The sequence below is a fragment of the Pelobates fuscus genome, chromosome 9 (genome assembly GCF_036172605.1).
Source record: "Pelobates fuscus isolate aPelFus1 chromosome 9, aPelFus1.pri, whole genome shotgun sequence".
Classification (NCBI taxonomy): Eukaryota; Metazoa; Chordata; class Amphibia; order Anura; family Pelobatidae; genus Pelobates; species Pelobates fuscus.
In genome coordinates, this window is record NC_086325.1 from 86,892,691 (window position 1) to 86,914,614 (window position 21,924).

The 21,924-nt window shown below is 45.6% G+C and overlaps 1 protein-coding gene across 1 annotated transcript in view; it reads right to left on the reverse strand.

Moving 5' to 3' along the window:
- CHRDL1 (chordin like 1) overlaps positions 1-21,924 on the reverse strand; it is a 113,259-nt gene that overhangs the window by 31,496 nt on the left and 59,839 nt on the right. Inside the window, exon 4 of the mRNA XM_063432149.1 lies at positions 21,765-21,858. Coding sequence (XP_063288219.1) covers positions 21,765-21,858 — 94 coding nt within the window. The remainder of the gene's footprint in view (positions 1-21,764; positions 21,859-21,924) is intronic.

A 21,924-nucleotide genomic window follows, 5' to 3' on the forward strand; every position in this document is an offset into this window, starting at 1 on the left:
TGTGTGTGTGTTTCTGTGAGGGAGCCTGTGTGTCTGAGTGATTGTGTGTGTCTGTGAGTGTGTGTGTGTGTGTGTGTCAGTGAATGTGTGACATTTTTTGTCAGTGATTGTGTGTGTGTGTGTCTGTCTGTGTGTGTGTGTCTGGGAGGGAGCCTGTGTTATTTTGTGTGTATGTCAGTGAGTGTGTGCGTGTCTGTCAGTGTGTGTGTGTCTGTGAGTGAGTCAGTGATTGTCACGATTCTAGGAACCAAACACGCTAACACACACACAGAGAAAAGGTGCAGTACCGGACCTTAGAGTGGCCGGGCTAAGCACACAAAGAATAGTCAGGAAACAAGCCGAGTAAGGGGAACCAGAAGACAGAATAACGAGAGACAAGCCGAGATCAAAGGGTTGGAGAAAGTCGCAAAGTCGGATACACAAGCCAGAGAGTACGTAACCAGAGAGAAACACAAGTTCAGTAGCAATACTAGCAAGCAAAGACCACAACAGGGCACAGAGAGACAGGAAAGGTAAGTATTTAAACCCATTGATTAATTCTGATTGGATAATTTCCAATCAGAATTAACAATCACACGTGGGAGATATCCAAACCTCCCACTGTGTGATTGAGGCACTGTGCCTTTAACGCCGGGTCAGGTGGCTGTCCCTGGCGTTTACAAAAATGGGCGGTCTCCCAGCGTGCAGAGGAATATGCGGGCGGCATCCGAGGCTGGGAGGATGCCGCCCGCCGAGCGTACGCCGGGAAGGGGACTGCGGACGGCTGGAGGGTGAGTGCCGCGAGCGGACTGAAGCCTCCCCGCGCAGCCGCCCGCGGGATCCTGACAGTGATTGTGTGTACCTGTCAGATTGTGTCAAATCAGTGAGTGTGTATGTGTATGTCAGTGTATCTGAGAGTGTGTGTCAGTCAAAGTTTGTGTTAGTCTTTGACAGGAAGAGGTGTGGCCTTGACAAGAAGGGGTGGGGCAAATGTAAATTAGAGGGTGCCTGAGTTCCGTCATGCCTAGGAAAGCACAGATCCAAAATACACCACTGAGTGTGGCCCTTTACGAGATAGCGAAAGACAGGTTAATCTGTCTGGGTGGGTTTTGGGACTTCTTAAATGAAGACTAGGGGAGAGTCTGATGGGAGTAGGTAGAACAAGCACGATGTAGCAGTTATGGTGTGAGTAGCTGACAATAGAAGGTTACCGACAGAGCAGAGCAACTGAGAAAGGGCGTTTCTACTAATTAGTTATGAAATGTAATGGGGGATAGTTTTGTTTAGAGCTTTATAAGTAAGGGTTAGTTTTTCAATAGACTCCTATGGGGTAGAGGAAGCAAATGTAAGGATTGACAGAGGGGTGAGCTGTGAGAGGAGCATTCTAGCAGCAGTAGTATACACTGTAGTGAGGCACTTCAGTGTGTGGGGAGAAATCCACAACTCAGCTAAGACAATAAACGAATGGCAGGATTGGCACCTGGCTTCTGAAGCTTGTTATGACCTTGCTGTTGTATTAGGCGTCTTGACAGCTGTGTTTGATCACTTTTTAATCTTGACATTTCCTTGCACTTGCTTTGGTGACTATTTTAAAGGACCACTTAAGGCATCATAACAACTTCATCTAAATTAAGTTGTTAAGGTGCCAGGAGGCCCCTGTAGGCACTCTTGCCTCAAGGTGTTAAATCATTCCCAAACTGTTTAACCCCAGAGTTGACTCAAGCGGCGATGCCCACTCCTCACCTCACCTGAATTTTCCAGACAGGGGCGCTGCTGAGCATTAAGCTGATGCTCTCAGACAATCAGTGACTCTCCATGCACTAAACTGGCCTAAGAAAGGTACATTTCTTTTTTAAAATTCAGAAGCTGGATGTTGCATGGGGGGGAGTGGAATTTGCAACTAGAGGCAACTTTAGGATTAAACCGTTTGAGAACGGTTGAACACCTTGATGTAAGAGTGCCTCCAGGGGTTCCCTAGCACCATAAAAACTTAATTTAGATGATGTTGTTTTGGTGCCCTTAAGCAGCAATTTCTTTCATTTGTGAGGGCCACTATGGTTTATACAGACTCCAAGTAAGAGCTTTAGGAAACTGCTCTGGTGCAGACAAAGCCAGTATAAATTAAAACATTATACCATTTTTCTAACATACAAGGGATATGCACAAGTAAACATCGAATACATTTTTAAAACTTTACAACCTTAATAATTGTCTGGGGAATTAACTTTTTAGTAATTAAAATTCTTAAAACGAGTTTTTAATAGTAGGAGCAAGAAATTTCAGGACAAACCCAAATGCTGTTTTGGGTCAAAATTCTCAATAAGGAGTAATCACGATGGAATATAATGTCAATCAACATTTAGTATTTTAAAATACATTATTACCTTTTATGCTTCACTTCTTTGCTATTTTTCTAAGCAATATCTACACCATTAATTTTAAATGTAAGAATTTGTATTTTATTTTTTTACTTACCGTATTTACTCGAATCTAATGCGCACCTTTTTTGGAATAAAAAGTTTCCAAAATTTGAATGCGCATTAGCTTTGATAACGCATTGCATTAAGGACAAAATGTTACATTTTCTGACGAACTGCAATCCAAGGAATAAAAACTGGTGAATTCAAACAGGTGAATTAAAAAAGGCAAATTCAAACAGGTGAATTCACACAGGAGAATTCGCACAGGAGAATTTATGCAGGTGAAGTCAAGCAAGCGAATTGCATTCCGGTGAATTTACACAGGCAAATTTTGTTCCTGAAAGAGGGCATAAGAATGAACAGACTTGTACTTGTAACACTAAAATTTAAATGACATAATGCTACTATGGTATATGGAAATAAACATTTTCATTGTAGCACAATGTTGTATAGTAATATCTTCTTGTATTAATGCACATTCCGTTCACCAGCAAAAACATTTTTCATCTTCCAGGTTTCAAAAATTGAGGTGCACATTATATTCAATGGCGTATTAGATTCGAGTAAATACGGTATTTTTTTGCAAAATAAAGGAGGTGTATAGGGTATCTTGTAGATTACCAAGAGTTAAAAAAAAAAAAAATTGTGTTGGACGCCATATTCTTAAATATTTAAAAAATTTAAATTTTAGCTAAAGCTTCTGAAAAGCAGTTCTAAGCTGCATGATATAAGTCAAAGGGCATTTCTTGGTTTTTCTATCAAAAATTTTGTTAAAGGAAAGCAAGAAAATTGCCGGTTTTGAGGCCACTCCATTACCTTTCTAAATTTTATGTTAAATGTTTTATACAAATACTGCAATGATAATAGAATATATAGTAGGTGCATATTATACTTAGTATTGAGCTGTAGGGCAATGGCCCTCAGACCTCTTAATAATGACCCCCTAACCAAGAGTCCCCTGTAATATTGAGAGAAATAACGCCACCTATAACATAATTGGTGTCAGTATCACTTTAATGCACAATATTTAAAGGACCACTAAAGCCATCCAGGCCACCTTATCTCAATTATGTGGTCTGGGTGCATGGGTCCTGTAGTTTTAACCCTGCAATGTAAAACATTTACTTCTTTTTTAAATGGTAATGTCTACATTAAATGGTTATGAATGCCCCCAGTGGCTTCCACCTCCATAACGAAGTAAAACTCAGTTCTACAATCAAATGCTGCTGATAGCAGCATTTGATTGGAGGAGCATGGAATTTCACTGCACATGTGTTCTCCAATCCACTGCGTCTCTATAAGATGCATTAATTTGACAAGATCATTGGTTACGTCAGTTTGAATGCTGACATAAATGAAGGTGGAGCTGGAGACTGCGGCATAGGAGTCTTGGTGCTGGAGATTAATCTTTAATTCTATAATTATTTTAAATATTTTTTTTTTTTTTTAATTCTTTATTTTTGTAGTGCATATGATGTTAACATATAGGCACGTGGTACCCCAAAGGCATTCCGCATGCACATTTCAAAGACAGAGTGTATTACATGGAAAGCAATTGAGTACAGTAGAACGATGCACTATTTTTTATATATATATATATATAAACATGTTTAACTCGTAGTGTATTAGAAAGCTTGAACAGCTGTAACACGTTAGGGCTAGCTTTGCCATCTTGGAGGGATATCCAAGGAGGAAGGGTATCCAAGGAGAAAAACAGCCGCTCCATAACCCTGACCGTAAGCAACAATATGACAAATCATGGCAACCATCAGAGGCATTAAACAACATAACAATAACAATAGTGGAGAAATGATACAGAAATTAAGTGCAATCTACAACCTCGCTGGTATGAAATACAACTAGCTTATACCCTGATTGCTTTAGGTCGCTTGTGAGTCTGCTTGTGGCGTTCAGTTTACGTCATGTATAGGCTCTGCAGAGTGTTGTCGCCCAGTACCCGAAAGAAGAGAGTATGTCACACATATTAAACAGTCAGGTTTACTTGATGCTCGTAAGGTCATGTGGCCTAGCTAAGATGTGAGCATGACAAACTGTACAATATTATAACTCGCTAGGGTCGTAGTCAGGGCCGGCCTTAGGGGTGTACGAGCTGTGCGGCCGCACAGGGCGCCATGGACCAGGGGGCGCCCTGTGGCTGACACAGCTCGCACTTTCTCCTAGTGACAACCTGTGAAGGAGAGCTCAGAGCTCTCCCCTAATACAGGCTGCGCTGTGTAGCGTGGCCGCGCTCCGCCCCCCTGCCTCTTAATGCTGCCCTCACTGATAGTCCCCAGACTCCCCACTCGGATCTCAGTGAGAGAAAGGGGGCGGGGTTAAACGCCGATCGGAGGCGGAGCTACATGGGAAGCGGGGCGGAGCTACAGGCAGGCGAACCCTCTGGTAAGTTAGGGGAAGCAGGAAGGAGTTCCTGTTCCCCCATCTACCACCACACTGCCCCCTGCTTCCCCATCCACCCTAACCGTGCCCCCTGCTCCCCCCCTACCCTAACTGTGCCCCCTGCTCCCCCCTACCCTAACTGTGCCCCCTGCTCCCCACCTACTCTAACTGTGCCCCCTGCTCCCCCTACCCTAACTGTGCCCCCTGCTCCCCACCTACTCTAACTGTGCCCCCTGCTCCCCACCTACTCTAACTGTGCCCCCTGATCCCCATTCCCCACCTACTCTAACTGCTCCCCCTACCCTAACTGTGCTCCCTGCTCCCCCCTACCCTAACTGTGCTCCCTGCTCCCCCTACCCTAACTGTGCCCCCTGCTCCCCACCTACTCTAACTGTGCCCCCTGCTTCCCCACCTACCCTAACTGTGCCCCCTGCTTCCCCACCTACCCTAACTGTGCCCCCTGCCCACCACCTACCCTAACTGTGCCCCCTGCCCACCACCTACCCTAACTGTGCCTCCTGCTCCCCACCTACCCTAACTGTGCCCCCTGCTTCCCCACCTACCCTAACTGTGCCCATTGCTCCCCCACCTATCCACTGTGCCCTAGCTACCATAACTGTGCCCCTTGCTCTCCCACCTACCCACTGTGCCCCTTGCTTCCCCACCTACCCGCTGTGCCCCTTGCTTCCCAGCTACCACCATTGTGCCCTCTCTCCCCCAGCTACCACCACTGTGCCCCCTCTACCCCAGCTACCACCGCTGTGCCCCCTCGCCCCCAGCAAGCTTATCTGTGCACTGCGCCCCAGCTATCCACTGTGCCCCCCTGCTTCCCCACCTACTCACTGTGCCCCTTGCTCCCCCACCTACCCGCTGTGCCCCTTGCTCCTCAGCTACCATCACTGTGCTCCAGCTACCACCACTGTGCCCCCACTCTCCCAGCTGCCACCGCTGTGCCTTCTCACCCCCAGCTAGCTTAACTGTGCCCCTGCTCCCCCAGCTACCCACTGTGCCCCTGCTTCCCCACCTAGCCTAACTGTGCCCCTGCTCCCCAGCTACCCACAGTGCCCCTGCTCCCCACCTAGCCTAACTGTGCCCCCAGCCCCCCACCTAGCCTAACTGTGCCCCCTGCCCCCCACCTAGCCTATCTGTGCCCCTGCTCCCTACCTACCCACTGTGCCCCCTGCTCCGCCAGCTACCCACTGTGCCCCCTGCTTCCCCACCTAGCCTAACTGTGCCCCTGCTCCCCCCGCTGCACACAGTGCCCCTCCTCCCCACCTAGCCTAACTGTGCCCCCTGCCCCCCACCTAGCCTATCAGTGCCCCTGCTCCCCCAGCTACCTACAGTTCCCCTTTCTCCCCCAGCTACTACCACTGTGCCCTTTCTCCCCCAGCTACTACCACTGTGCCCTTTCTCCCCCAGCTACTACCACTGTGCCCCCTCTCCCCCAGCTACCCTCTGTGCCCCTGCTCCTCCACCTTCCCACTGTGCCTCTGCTCCCCCAGTTACCCACTGTGACCCTGCTCTCCAACCTACAACTACACTACCACTGCTCCCCCAGTTACCCACTGTGCCCCTGCTCTCCTACCTATCGCTACACTACCCCTTCTCCCCGACTGTGCCCCATGTTCCCCCACCCACCACTACTTTACCTCTGCTCCCCCACCTACCAATACACTACCCTTGCTCCCACAGCTACCACCACTGTGCCACCTGATCCCCCACCTACCACCACTGTGCCCCCTGATCCCCTACCTACCACTACACTGCCCCTGCTCCCCCAGCTACCACTACACTACACACCTATTGACACACACAGTACATGGATAAAGGGGTATGATGGGGGGGGCGCTGTGAAGATTTTTTGCACAGGGCGCCTTAGGGCCTAAGGCCGGCCCTGGTCGTAGTGGGAGGCCTTCTACTCAATATCCTATAGGATCATAGTAGGTGGTTGTTTTGTCTCTGTGGGGCCCTGATAAAATTTCCAGTGGTCTGTGCGAGAAACGAGTCAGTCTTACATGAAATGTTATGACAGCATGCGCCTACATAATAGTATACAATACAACGTAGCTCGGGTTCGCCACCATTGCTAGTAAGGGGAGGGTGCGAGGCAGAGCTAGAAAGTTACTTGTGTGTGCATTTAGGTGTGCAAAGTGTTACGGGCGCATTCAGCCACATTAGTATGCTTAATCAGCGTATTAACAAACTCAGTAACCAAGCAGGGGTCATATATTTGTAGATTATGCGTGTTAATGGATAAACAGTAATAGTCGTGGAGCTGTGCAGCTTAGCCACTCCGGGTTAATCAGCCGTGGGTTAGTAGCCTCTCCCCCTAAGGTGTTGCCTAAAGTAAATTCTGTACTTTTGAACCGCGTTTTAACTAAACAATTTGCGTCTCGTGTATTCTGCTCGTGAAAACAAAATAAGTAAATAAGGGGGGGGGGGGTTGGTGTGTGAGGTCTACGGGTGAGAACGGCTCTACTTCCTAGTGTACCCCTGTATAAGTAAATCAATCAACTCAGGGAAGCAGTAAGTAAAGTAACCAAAAAGTCAATGCCCTCCAGACGTTTAGTGTCCACAATCCTGTTGGAAGTGTGCAGCTGTAATATTCTCAGTGAGTGTGGGGGTCGCCGGGGAGGGGTTAGTAGTCCCGTAGGGTCCCGTTGTGCCTTTCATTTAGCCCGTGTCTCGAGTGATCACCACTCGTACAGATTAGGTCTTCCCGCCAAGGTACTCAGCGGTCGGCCATTAGTCGGGAAAGGCGAGTTGAGAGTCTCGTTTAGGCCTGCGGGTCGGTGTTCCTGGGTACGGTAGGTGGGTAATTATGTAGTGGCCAACTCGGCCTGTCCATATATAAGTGCAAACAATAATAACAAAACTGTGGAACGGTATCAAGACAGCGCTACGCTTTGTGGGCGCTCTCTACAGGGGAGCTCAGGTAGGGGCTACTGTCCGTGTAGCGCGGGTCATGTCTCTGGGGACAAAGGTCTCTGCGGTAGCCGGGTTCCACTCGTGTGATCTGGGTGTAGTGCGGGGCTGTTGCAGTGCGTCCTGTGGAAGCCCAAGGCGACGAGATGTGACTTTGCCTCCTGTAGGTTCGTAATAAGGTAGGTATGTGCACCTTGAGTCACCAGAAGCTTGTGTGTGGGGCGCCATTGGTATTTCACATTGTGAGCGCGGAGTAAGGTGGTGAAAGGCCGTAAAGTTGCGCGCCATGCCGCAGTCCCTCTTGATAGATCTGCGTACAGCGATAGAGCCATGTCTTCAAAGGCTAGTGGCGCGCTACTCCTGGCAGCGGCCATTACCGCCATCTTGTCCTGTCGATTTTGAAACTTTACAATTAAGTCTCTGGGTGCCGCCTGTGGTGCCGTGGGTGATTTCGGGATCCTGAACATGCCGTCCAGTACAACCCCCTTGGCCTGCTTCGGTGGGAGTAGCTTGCTAATCAAACGCAGGAAAAAGTGGGGGAGTTCAGACTCGGGGACAGTCTCTGCTACCCCTCTAACCTTTATGTTTTGGGCTCGGCGTGAGTCTTCTAGCGTCGCCAGGGTCTGTTCCAGTCTCAGGTGTGTTAGGTGTAGCGTTTTCACCTCCTGTTGGAGCGTGGACACTTGCCTCGATTGGGTGCGGCAATCTTGCTCCACGGTGCTCATGCGGTGTGTTAGGCCTTGTATGTCCCTTTTAATTTCCGCCATATCCACCTGGATGTTACTGCGGAGCTCCGCTAACAGCTCCCTCATTTCAGCCTCTGTAACCGGGGCATCGTCCGGTTTCGCTTGAGGCTGTGTCAGGGCCTGCATGGCGGGTAGGCCTGTCTCCTCAGGCTCTGAGAGACCTTCGTCTGAGTCTGCGAAGTCGTCCATGTAGGCCTCCAAATCGGGCCGTGGCGCGCATCGTGCTCGCTGCCACAGATCCCCTATGCTGGCGCCTGGCCGGGGCAGGTCGGTTTTCATTTTTTTGTTTTTCCTGCCCATTGGTGGGTCTCCTCCTGCAACAGGTGAACGTTTGTAGCTGTTTTGTGGGGTAAATTAATCAAAATCTGCTTAAATTACTGCTATGTGTCTCGGAGCTCTCTTGAGATGCGACCAGTCAGTTCGGCTGTTGGCTCCGCCCCCAGATATGGTCATATGTTAACTGTTTAGAAGTCAGTTTGAATACTGGGTCAATTTCTTCCTTACTGGTGGCTTGGATCTTAAATGTATATAGATCTTCCTCCTCTGGCCCCTTCTGATGGGTCAGGATCTACGTGCCCTCTTGTGTATGAAGTTGATGGTTTGACCAAATCACATAACCAGACCTGCTGTCTGTTGATCTGCCTGCCGGGGCAGCCTGGGCTTTCAGTCATTCCCCTAAAATTGTTTTTCTTCAGGAGGGTGACTTCCTTCAGTGCTGCTAGCTAAGGATGGTGTGCCAGGTCAGCAGCTGCTCACTCCCCGCTGCGCTCTCTCTCTTAAATATTTATTTTATATGTATTTTTGTTATTTTCTAGACTATAAGTTCCCTTTAATTATACAGCATGGTGAGTGGGTATTGTTTAACGGAGTGGATGCAGGTTTAATACTGAAATGCTGCAGGTTTGAGATTATTATATCATGGTGTGAGTTAATACAACAAGTAGTGATGTCGCGAACATGAAATTTTCTGTTGGCGAACGCGAACTTCCGCAAATGTTCGCGAACGGGCGAATCGGGCGAACCGCCATAGACTTCAATAGGCAGGCGAATTTTAAAACCCACGGCGACTCTTTCTGGCCACAATAGTGATGGAAAAGTTGTTTCAAGGGGACTAACACCTGGACTGTGGCATGCCAGAGGGGGATCCATGGCAAAACTCCCATGGAAAATTACATAGTTGATGCAGAGTCTGGTTTTAATCCATAAAAGGGCATTAATCACCTAACATTCCTAAATTGATTGGAATAACGTGCTTTAAACCATCAGGTATGATGTTGTATTGATCAGGTAGTGTAAGGGTTACGCCCGCTTCACAGTGACAGACCAAACTCCCCGTTTAACACACCGCAAACAACCGCAAACAGTCCATTTGCACAACCGCAAACTCCCCATTTGCACAAGGTTGGACACCAAGCTAGCCATGTCCCGTTCCTTGTCCTCACTGATGTCATTGAAGGTCTCTTCCTCCACCCAGCCACGTACAACACCAAGGGTCCCCGAAAGGTGACAACAAGCCCCCGGTATTTTTTTTTTTTTAAATGTACACTACTGTTACACCAGATATGAGTTGCACTGGTGTGACACTGTGCCCTGGCAGGCCCTGAAACGCACACATGTGAAGGAAACTGACTGCTTTTATATTACAGTCAAAAAAGTTTTTTTTTGTTTTTTTTAAATGCAAGTTATTGTGACACCAGATATGAGTGGTGGCACTGGGACCACCTTAAAAATATTGGATATCGCTAAAAATCATGATCACTATATACTTTCTCTACAAATCTCTAAAACGAACCAAACTACTCATCCATCCGCTATACCACTTTTTCCCACCTAGAACTAGTGCCCAGTTAAAATACTTGACTCTTACTTACCCACACTCAGTCATGCCACACACATTTCACCACTACTCTCACTGAATCCCTCTGACTACGGCTAAATTCATCTTCTACATCAGAACACTACTCCTAAGATTGGGTTGTATCCATGTCTCGGGTCTTTCATTTAGAATAGGGGCAGCTTCGGTCTCCTTCAACACTGACACTCCAGTGCATATTATTAAAAGATTGGGCAGATGGAAATCCTTAGTCTACAACCGATATATTCCTCATCCCCAGAAAGAAATGAGGAAAGCTTTTAAAAGTTTGGCTTTGTAAATTTGATGCAATAAGTATGTTTTTCTTTAATACCTTTTCACCCTATTTGCATGAACCCGATTTACATATATTACTAATATGTTTCTGAACATATATATTATATATATTATATTATTCACTCACTCACTCACTCACTCCCTGGGCCGGCCTAAGACATCATGCTGCCTAGGTCCAACGATAAATAACTATGGGGGATAATGTATAATAAACACAGGTTACTGGCTATGGGGAGGATAATGTATAATAAACACAGGTTACTGGCTATGGGAAGATAATGTATAATAAGCACAGGTTACTGGCTATGGGGAGGATAATGTATAATAAACACAGGTTACTGGCTATGGGGGGATAATGTATAATAAACACAGGTCACTGGCTACGGGGGGGATAATGTATAATAAACACAGGTTACTGGCTATGGGAGGATAATGTATAATAAACACAGGTTACTGGCTATGGGGGGATAATGTATAATAAGCACAGGTTACTGGCTATGGGAGGATAATGTATAATAAACACAGGTTACTGGCTATGCAGGATAATGTATAATAAACACAAACACACAAAAAAAAAATGAATGCAGCTTCAGAATTAATCTAAATTGTATGCTGTCTAGGAGGTGGGAGGGTCTGGGAGGGAGGGTCTGCTGCTGATTGGCTGGAATGTGTCTGCTGACTGTGAGGTACAGGGTCAAAGTTTACTCAATGATGACGAATAGGGGGCGGACCGAACATCGCATATGTTCGCCATCCGTGGCGAATGCGAACACGCTATGTTCGCCAGGAACTATTCGCCAGCGAACCGTTCGGGACATCACTAACAGCGAGTGTAGAGTTTATGAATATAGGCTTAGAATTATAACAATTAAGTTTATACAAATAATACTCTGATTGTATCCCATGATGTATTGTCAATATGTGATAAATAGACTACGTCAAAATTTAGGATTGGACATAGGGCATAATTGTCATGGTACCTGCCTCTCACACCTCCTTCTTCTCCAGCAATTTCGGCACTTTGGGCGCCGGCCGCGATAGCCCCGCCTCGTTTTATGACACGGCGCAACTCTGCCGACGTCATCACGTCAATCACGTCACGACCCACGGAAAATCTCAAACCAGGACATTCTGGGGGCGTGGATATCAATTAAAGAGACAGGGTATAAAAGGTACTCACTTACTGTGAGTCATTGCCCTGTCGTGGTTTCAGCTTGCCTGTCCCTTCAGTGCGTTTATATTCTCCTAGTGTTCTACGGTTTTGACTTGGCTTGTTTCTTGACTTTGCTTACCTCTCCTATCCTTATACTCGGCCTGGCTTACGCTTACCTGTCTTCTCGTTCCCTCGACCTTGGCTTGTCCCTGACCATTCCTTGTTTGCTTGACGTTCGTCCGGCCACTCTAAGGTCCAGTATACGTCTTTATAGTTTTAGTACACTGCGTGTTGGATCCCTGTCTTGATCCTGACAATAATACAAGGTGGAGCGCTAAGAGGGACTTAAAGGAACATTCAAAGCACCATAACCAATACTACAGCCTGCTGTACCACACTTTATATTTTGCAAGATATCCTGCACTATTTAAACTTCCCTTTCCCCTTACATATGTGGCAACTTCTTTAACACTGATGTCAATACTAAGGGTCACTTACTTTGATGTATACTGAAAATCTGCAATACTTGAGCTGGTATAGTTGTAGGCATAAGAGTTTGTGTTTGGTCATATTATCATCCATAAATATATTTCTCAGGAAAAAAAATGGTTTCACTGTGATCTGTACAATTTTAGGTGTTAATGAAAATGCATTACTGGTTATTGTAAGTTGTGAAAATACCATGCTGACACATTTATTTTACATTAAGTTTATGCACTTTATTGACATGTTTTAGTGAATTTGTGGCACAGTTTTGCACTTTGCTAATTCTGGTTATAGTTACCCAGTGCAAACTCTGACCTTTTTAAATACTTCCACAAAAGGAAGTATTTTAAGGATGATTAAGCAAGACAATAAATTGGTCAACATTTCAGTGCAGCCCTAAAACGTACCCCTGAGCTGAAGCCTTAGTCTGTTTGCTAGACATGTGCAATTTGTTTCGTACTTCCGAATGTCATAATTGCCGAAGTGCCGAATTGCCGAAGTGCTGAATTGCCGAGGTCCCGAAGTTCCGAAATTACCGAATTTCCGAAGTGTTGAAGTGCCAAAGTTGCCGAAGTTCCAAAGCACAGTATGGCCTAAGTACTCATATACTTACCCAGTGAAAGTAGAAGAATGTTACATTGTATACAATTTTAAATAAAAAGTATACAAACATAGCCAGGATTCAGTTGTAAGCATTTGCAACAACAATCATGTAACACACATTCATATAATGAATATATACATTCATATAAAATGTAAGTTACTTAGCCAGTCATGTAATGACAGGAATGAATAAGTAGATAACCTCCCTAATTCCCATGGTATGGTAATGGTATGGTCTTTCAGCCAAATTTACTAATACTAAGTAAAGATGACTTAGTATTAGTAAATTATGCCCCTACTCGCTATACCGTGAGTAGGGGCCTGTGGCTGCTCACTGTTTAAAAAAAAAAAAAAATTGCCCCCCCAGCCCCCACCCCTGAGTGGCGGGTGGGGGCCCTAATGTAAAATAATGGGGGGGACCTATTGTCCTCCCCCCGGGCCCCCACCCCTGAGCGGTGGGTGGGGGCCCTAAATTATAATAAGGGGGGGACCTAATGTCCTCCCCCTTGGCCCCCACCCCTGAGCGGTGGGTGGGGGCCCTAAATACTAATAAGGGGGGGGACCTAATGTCCTCCCCCCTGGCCCCCACCCCTGAGCGGTGGGTGGGGGCCCTAAATACTAATAAGGGGGGGGAACCTAATGTCCTCCCTCCTGGCCCCCAACCCTGAGCAGCGGGTCGGGCCCTAAATTGGAATAGGGGGGGACCTAATGTCCTCCCCCCTGGCCCCCACACCTGAGCGGCAGGTGGGGGCCCTAAATACTAATAAGGGGGGACACCTAATGTCCTCCCACCTGGCCCCCACCCCTGAGCGGTGGGTGGGGGCCCTAAATTGGAATAGGGGGGACCTAATGTCCTCCACCCCTGAGCGGTGGGTGGGGGCCCTAAATACTAATAAGGGGGGACCTAAGGTCCTCCCCCCTGGCCCCCACCCCTAGGAGGCAGGTGGGGCCCTAAATACCAATAGGGGGGCCTATTGTCCTCCCCCCAGGCCCCCACCCCTGAGCGGTGGGTGGGGGCCCTAAGAATTTTTTACCCCCCCAGGTGACTAGGGATCCCCAAACCCCTTGTCACCCCCTCCCGCCCCAAAAACATTAACCCCCTACGTACCCCCCTCACCCTAAAAATAATGAGGGGGGGACCTTTAACTAAGTACCTGTAAAAAAAAATAAAACTTACCATTCGATGTTTTCTTTCTTCTAAAATCTTATTTTTTCAGCCCCAAAGAAGGCCAAATAAAAAAATCCATAATAACCGACGAATAAAAAAATAAAAAAAAACGAGCGCCCAAAAAAAAATCCATCTTCACCCATGGAAGGCTCCGCGCAGACTGAGCTCTGCAGGGCGGGGGAAGGCTTACAAAGCCTTGCCCTGCCCTGCAATTAGGCTCAGAGAACTCTGATTGGTGGGTTTAAGCCATCCAATCAGAGTGCTCTGACAGGTAAATCAAGAGACTGACAGGTAAGTCTGTACATTTACCTGTCACAGCACTCTGATTGGTTGGTAATTTGACTCATAACACTCTGATTGGTAGATTAAGTAACCAATCAGAGTGTTATGAGTCAAATTACACAGCGTGGGAAAATTCTAGAGAATCTAGAGACTTACCTGTCAGTCCCTTCATTTACCTGTCAGAGCACTCTGATTGGATGGCTTAAACCCACCAATCAGAGTGCTCTGAGCCTAATTGCAGGGCGGGGCAAGGCTTTATAAACCTTTCCCCGCTCTGCAGAGCTCAGTCTGCGCGGAGCCCTACATGGGTGAAGATGGATTATTATTTTTTATTTTTTTGGTTATTATGGATTTTTTATTTTGCCTTTTTGGGGCTGAAAAAATAAGATTTTAGAAGAAAGAAAACATCGAATGGTAAGTTGTTTTTTTTCCAGGTACTTAGTTAAAGGACCCCCCCTCATTATTTTTAGGGTGAGGGAGTAGGTAGGGGGCTAATTTTCTTTACCCCCCAGGTGACTAGGGGTCCCCAAACCCCTAGTCACCTGGGGGGTAACAAAATGTTTAGGGCCCCCACCCGCCGCTCAGGGGTGGGGGCCAGGGGGGAGGACATTAGGTCCCCCCCTTATTAGTATTTAGGGCCCTCACCTGCCGTTCAGGGGTGGGGTCCAGGGGGAGGATGTTAGGTCCCCCCCCTTTTTTACTGTAGGGCCTCCGCCCACCGCAAAGGGGTGGGGGCCAGGGGGAGGACATTAGGTCCCCCCCTTATTAGTATTTAGGGCCCCACCCACCGCTCAGGGGTGGGGGTCATGGGGGAGGACATTAGGTGTCCCCACCCAATTAGTATTTAGGGCCCCCACCCACTGCTCAGGGGTGGGGGCCAGGGGGGGCAATAGGGGGGACCCTATTTTTATTTTTTTAACAGTGAGAAGCCAAAGGCTGCTCACTGTTTACTAGACATGCCCCTACTCGCGCTATAGAGAGTAGGGGCAAAATTTACTAATACTAAGTAATTTTTACTTAGTATTAGTAAGTTTGGCTGAAAGACCAATTTAGGTCTTTCAGCCTTTTGGTAGATAACTCCCTAATTCCCACGGTATTAGGGAGTTATCTACTAAGCGGCTGCAAAAGAAGTCCAGAAGTGCCGAAGTCCCGAAATTCTGAAATTCCGAAGTGTCGAAGTGCCGAAGTTGCCGAAGTGCTGAAGTTGCCAAAGTTCCGAAGTGTTGAAGTGACAAATTGCCGAAGTCCAGAATATCGAAAGTCCTGAATTTCGGAATGCCGAACCGAACCGAACCGAAAATTTTCCCCATGCACATGGCTACTGTTTGCCACCTAGCAACACCCCGGGTTTTAATCAGGCTGTTTTCGTACAAAGCTTAATAATGCCTGGGGAACTCAAACTGACTGCAGACACTGTTTAACCCCTTAAGGACACATGACATGTCTGACATGTCATGATTCCCTTTCATTCCAGAAGTTTGGTCCTTAAGGGGTTAAATTACTCTTCATTTCACATGTTGTTTTTGCTAATTTTCTTTATATTTTCAGATACCGTATTATGGTAAGAAGGTATGGTAAAAATATGAATGTTAAGACATGAGATACAGGATTAGTCATTTTGTCATTTGACTCTGTTTATTTAAACAGTATTGTATAAATAATGTTAGTACCAATGTTTATTAAATAAGCTATCCATCTAATGGTCAAAGCTGGTTCATTGCCGATTGGATGTATTAGTAACCATCTACACCATTAAAATGATTACAGCAATTAATTGCCAATCATGTGTGTCAGTGAGTTAAGGTAATGACTATTGTTATTTTTTTTTTTAGAAGAACTAGAAAGTAAAACCATATTTCTGATCTCCCTTTAAATGTCCCATTTATTTCAGAAAAGAAATATGGTTATAATTTACCAGACAAGCTATCAAATGATCTGTTTACCTTGCAGTTTAGCATGGTTCATGTAGAGCCAAATTAAACAAAGAAACAATTCCAAAGATACTCCCCATATTTAGTTTCCAACCCCACAATACAAAACGCTGAATAGTATGTGCAAAGATTAAAAGGGACACTGAAGAGTTAGGAATACACATCTGTATTCCTAGCTCTACAGTCTAAATGTCCCTACTTGGATTTAGGCATCCACTATCTGCATTTACTGAAACAAATGCAAACTCAAAGAAAAGATTTTTACTCACCTTCTCTCTAGCGCCTTATCTCCCCAGGTGCTTGTGCAGCTCCTCCTTATAGAGGAGCATTATGGACCATAGGCGCATCACTGCACTTGATGCAATGTGCTTGGCGCAATGCGTGCAATAATTCTCAATGTAAGACCGTGATTCCACTGTGAATGCGTATGGTATGGTATAAGAGCCAGGAGATAACAGTCCCATCTCATCTAACATTTCTGGCCATTACGTTGGGGAGAACAAATGTAGGCCCTATAACAACTTCATTTAGATGAAGTTGTTATGGTAAGTACAATGTTTCTTTAAGCTGTGGATTTAAACTAATTGAATGTTGGACAATGTTACTGCCATTAAAGGATTACAAACATTTATTCCTATCAAAAGAATGGTATACTAACTATTTAGATATCCAGGCACCCCTAATTAACAAAAATAACGTGATTTACATACTTTATTTCCATTGGCCATTGGCTGAGATCATCAAGACTATTGCAGCCTAATACTAAATAATAAAACCACTCATAGCCTGTCCCCCACTGGAAGTGTGGCTATTGCAGAGATTACACACTTCCTTCTGCCCATACTAATTAATCCTAACAATGGGCACTTTCATAGGCTGAAAACATTCAGCTAGTAGTCTCAGCCAATTACAACCATCCATTGATGATCAGGCTAATGCTTTCTCATTAATCCAAGCAGCACAGAAGGGATGGGCTGCTGTGGACTCTAGTTTGGCATTAAAACATAAAAAATTGTTGAATTGGACGCAGGGCCTGACCGCCAACAGGACAAAGATTGCTTCGGCTCCTCTGCAACTTGCCATTAAACACATCTAATCTTTATTTCTATGCCCTACATTAAAATGAGCCTACACATGACTGAACGTGGAGTCCATGGGGCTTCCCTTTATGTGAGTGTCAGCTCTGCATATTTTCCAGGCTGGCAGGCGAAGCTTGCAGCCTAGTATGTGGCTGATCTTCCATGATCGGTCAGATCAGCTATACTCTGACCATATCAAAGGCTTTGTATTTCCCCTCTGTGGGCTGGTGGGGGTTATACCGGCCCTCACCAAGGATTCTTCTCTACTTTACCTGAGCTGGGCAGGTATTCGATTTGGGCCTGTGTGGAGGTCCCAAAATGGCAGTCGTCTGTACTACTACTAATGAACAGCAAATGGCAGTTAAGAAGCCTCGACTACAAAGCTACACCTTCCTGGAAGCATTTCACTACATATGCACAAAATTATGGACCCAAACTGAGGATTGACAGCGCGCACTTACCGCATCAGGGGAAGACTCAGCTGGCAAATCCCAACCTAGTCCGGAAGCCATGGTTACTAAACCAGAACACAGTCCATGCTCTCACCACCATGTATGGGTACTTTCTCTCTGGCTTGACCAATACTGGAAGGCCAGTGGGCACTGGGTGCCAACTTCAACTACGGGCTTTGGCTTGCCTCTTGACACAGTTCTATTATTTTTAGTTAAGGAATCAGTTGACTATGTGCAGCTACCTTCAATTCATAATTCTAGCAATGTTTCAGTCACTTCAGTCAGGCTTCGGGTCTATTGCCTGGTATATAGTATATTGATGCCTGTATAGCAATATAGTTTTCTCGTGTTTACATTTATACTTTAAAAACAAACAATGCCTTTCCCGCGCACTTATGCAATTATATTCCTCATGTTTGTGATTTACGTGCTTCACACTGTATAATGTCACTGCATATATTGTGTATAATGCTTGCACCACAATAAAAAGAGATTGACAAAAGAAAAAAATATTGTTGCTGAAAAGAAGGCCAGTGCAAGGGGACTCTAGACACTATAAGCACTTTAATGAAATGAAGCAGAGAGTCTACACTTTCCCCTTAATTAGTTAACTTCTCTAACAGCAGAATTGTGAAAAATCTTAACCTTTCCAAGCTGTCATTATACCAATGACTAATCCCTGTATGATGTTTTACACTTGCTTAATTAAACTTTGATTACCATTTCTCTATTTTTTCCACGTAGCCATAATGTGATATATATATTTTTTTCATACCACCAACTTTTCATGGCCTGGATCTCTCACAACTCGCTCAGGTTATAATTGCGAGGTTGTGACTTATACTTAAGTATACTCTGATTTCTGGAACTGACATCAGGTTTGTAACTCTCCATATAAAGTAAAAGTGTTTGCTACTTGGGAGAGGGTCACGGTGAAAATATTAAATATAGAAACAGTGCAGAGGAGGAAACAAGAGGTGTCTGTGGAATGAAAACCAAAAAACTAAAAGTATTTTAACACGTCTGTTTGAAGGGCCAGTGACTCACTACTCAAACTATTGCATAACTATAATTGTCTTCATGTGGACTTGTCACAAGTCTTTTTTGTATAATTCAAATGTGCCCATAATTCTTTTTTTTTTTTTTTTTTTTAATTCTTTATTTTTGTTGCGCAGGTGGTTACAGAAATATTGACGAACGCCACAACAGCGTATACGTGCAAATCAACGATTTAAAACAGTGGCAGCGCTACATGTGCATTTTTAGATTTTTAGGTACAGGCTTATCTATACGCCATAGATGCGTTCCTAGATGCGTATACATGCTTAGTAATGGCGTGAGTGTATGTATAGTTTAAAACATAACTGGTTAGACCTTTTCGCTTTAAACAAAACTAGTGGGGTGTTACGTTGCTACATATTACGATCATATAGTAGTAATAACAGTAGTATGGTTATCATATCATGAGGAAAAACAAGTGAACAAGACATTATGCTAGCAGAGCTGTACTGTATATAAAGAGTAAACTTGGGAGCAAATCGAGCATACACAAAATAGTGATACTGTATAAAACTGGCATTATAATTATGGGTATTGGAGTCACTAGCTTAGTAGGGACTTTACTGATCAATGATCTGCGTCCAGTCAGCCAATACCCAAGTCTGGGAAACAGAGACCTGGAACATGGGGGTTCAGTAAGGCGATCTTGACTGCACTGGGTGTGAGTCCCTCTCCGGTTTGTTTTCTCCCCATGTTCTTTGGTGCTGTGGCGTGGTGTGCCGATGGGGTCTGTTTCCAGGCGTACCAGGGGTGCAGCCCGCGGGAGAGTCGTGCGGATGAGTGCCCTTTAGTGGAGAGCGCTTGTGTGACTGTCCCTGTAGTGGATACTTGGTTTAGGTTAGGTCGAGGTTGGTACATTTTGCCTTTTGGGTGCTTTTTTCTTCCCCCTCCCTGGGCATATTTGTGCTGCTTATACAGGGTTTTTCCATGGTGTGCTTTGTACGCCCTGAGGGAGTATGGCGGTTTCTGCAGCTTGCCAGGTTTGGCCGCTCTCGTGGGACCTAGTGGTCTTTTCGGCAGGGCGCACATGGTAGCGCTGCTGTGCCCAGCCTCGTGTTCAGTGCTTGCTGCTTGCTGCAACCTGTGGGGTTCCCCCTGTTGTTGTCTGCCCCCGGGAGGTGAGTATCCCTGCTGTACCTGCTTCATTTGTTGTGCTTTGTGTCGGAGCTTTCGCCAGAATCTTTTGAACAGGTCGTCCAGACGCTGTTCCAGCGTTGTGTGCTGCTCGTCTGCCTCCGCCTCATGGTCAGCTGCCGCCATCTTGGTCTCTGTGGCTCGACCGAGTGTGCAGCGCTGGCCGACCAGTAGCGAGGTGTGGATGCTTGCGGTTGCTGTTCGGTGACCGGGATAACCCCCACCGGTCGGGGGGGGGGGGGGGGAAAGTACTTCGCTGTGGTCCCTGTTACTGTTGATATGCCCGGAGAGCGGCCGTCTCTCCGTGGCTCAGTCCCATGAAGGCCGCAAGCCTCGTCGTGTCAGGTCGGCTGTGCAGGGAATTACAAGAGGTACCATACGATTCGGTAGCCTACCCTGATTACGGGTACCGAGGTCTGCAGTCTGTGGGAGTCAGTGTGCAGGCGCTGTGCCCCGTTTTTTGTCCCCAGACGTGGGAGCTCTTGCTGGGCACGTCTGGGCTGCTTGCCTGCTTGGCTCCGCCCCCCGTGCCCATAATTCTAATTGATGCAATAATAGGACCTAATCAAGTTGAGATCAGTCGAATGTTGTCAAAAACAGTTCATATTACTAAAATGAAAGAAAGTATTGCTTAAAATATTTTTGCGCAACTGTATCTCTTTCTCCCACATCAACACTTCAGACCTAAACCTGTATATCACCTATCAAGTACTGAATGTGCAAAGCTGTAATAATGTATTAAAGCCAGTGATATATTTTGCAAAGCAATCTGCAGTGGATCACAAACTCATACTCAAAGATTTGGAGACTTTTTCTCCTGATAAGTAGGTAAGTTTTCAACTTAATTTTAAGTAATGGACCTGTTCCTGCAGATGCTGTTTGTTTTAATGGTAATCTTTAGTCCTGCTATTATATACCTGAGAAAGTTGCATGTGAAATTCAGAGCAGATTACTGCCCAGTTGCCAAATGTCCTGAATTTGGCAGGACAGTCCGTGATTTGGGATTCTGTCCTTACAAAAAGTAGGGTGGAACTACCAGTGGTGTAGCCAATGTGACCACCCAAAGGCTCAGATGAAGTTGGCTAGAAATGTGTGTTTTTTTTTTATTTCTGTGTGTGTATGCATCGGTGTGTGTATCTCTTTGGACGTATCTGTGTATATTGGTGTGTGTAAATGCCATTAAAAGTCCCTGGAAATTATTTTCAAATGTTGGCATCTATGTTATTGCTCTACCACCCGTGAGTGACTGCCAATATCCTGTGTAGATAACATTAGTTTTCTTAAATTAGTTTTCAGTATTGCACCATTCGTTTTTGCATCCAATCCCGTAGGACCATCATTTTGTCCACACTTTTCCCCAGTATGTAGTGCCATGCGAGTGCCTATATCTATGAACTACTAGTGCCATTTACCCACATAACATAAAAGTGTCAAAGGTTACCCACCCCGCATTACTACTGGGTATCCCAAAGTGCCAGAGAAGTTCCAAGTGTCTATAGATATGCGTAATTCCCCACACTACCAACAATATGCAGGAATGATGGTGCATATAAACTGTTACGTAGAGAATCATTTTTTTTTTTTTTTTGTGAAATCATTTTATTCTTACCAAATACTTATTTAACTTCTAACCAACCAAATAGATAATAACAAAAATAAAAAAAACACTTGAAGATTCACAGCATGTTTTACAAAAACATTCACAATCTGTGTGTGGCCTTATTTCACAACATGACTTGGACAATACTTCACTAGATTGCGGTACCTTATGGAAAAGAAGTTAGATTATGGAAAGACTTACCTGGGCAACGTGGACAGCACAGCTGTGGTACATACACTGGATTAGAACAGTGGAGACTTGGACACCTCACTCTGCTACACAGAACATTTCCACCCTGCAATGAGTGAAGAGATGTTCAGATTAGGCAGTTATAGTATTTAACACACACAGTAAACAGCCA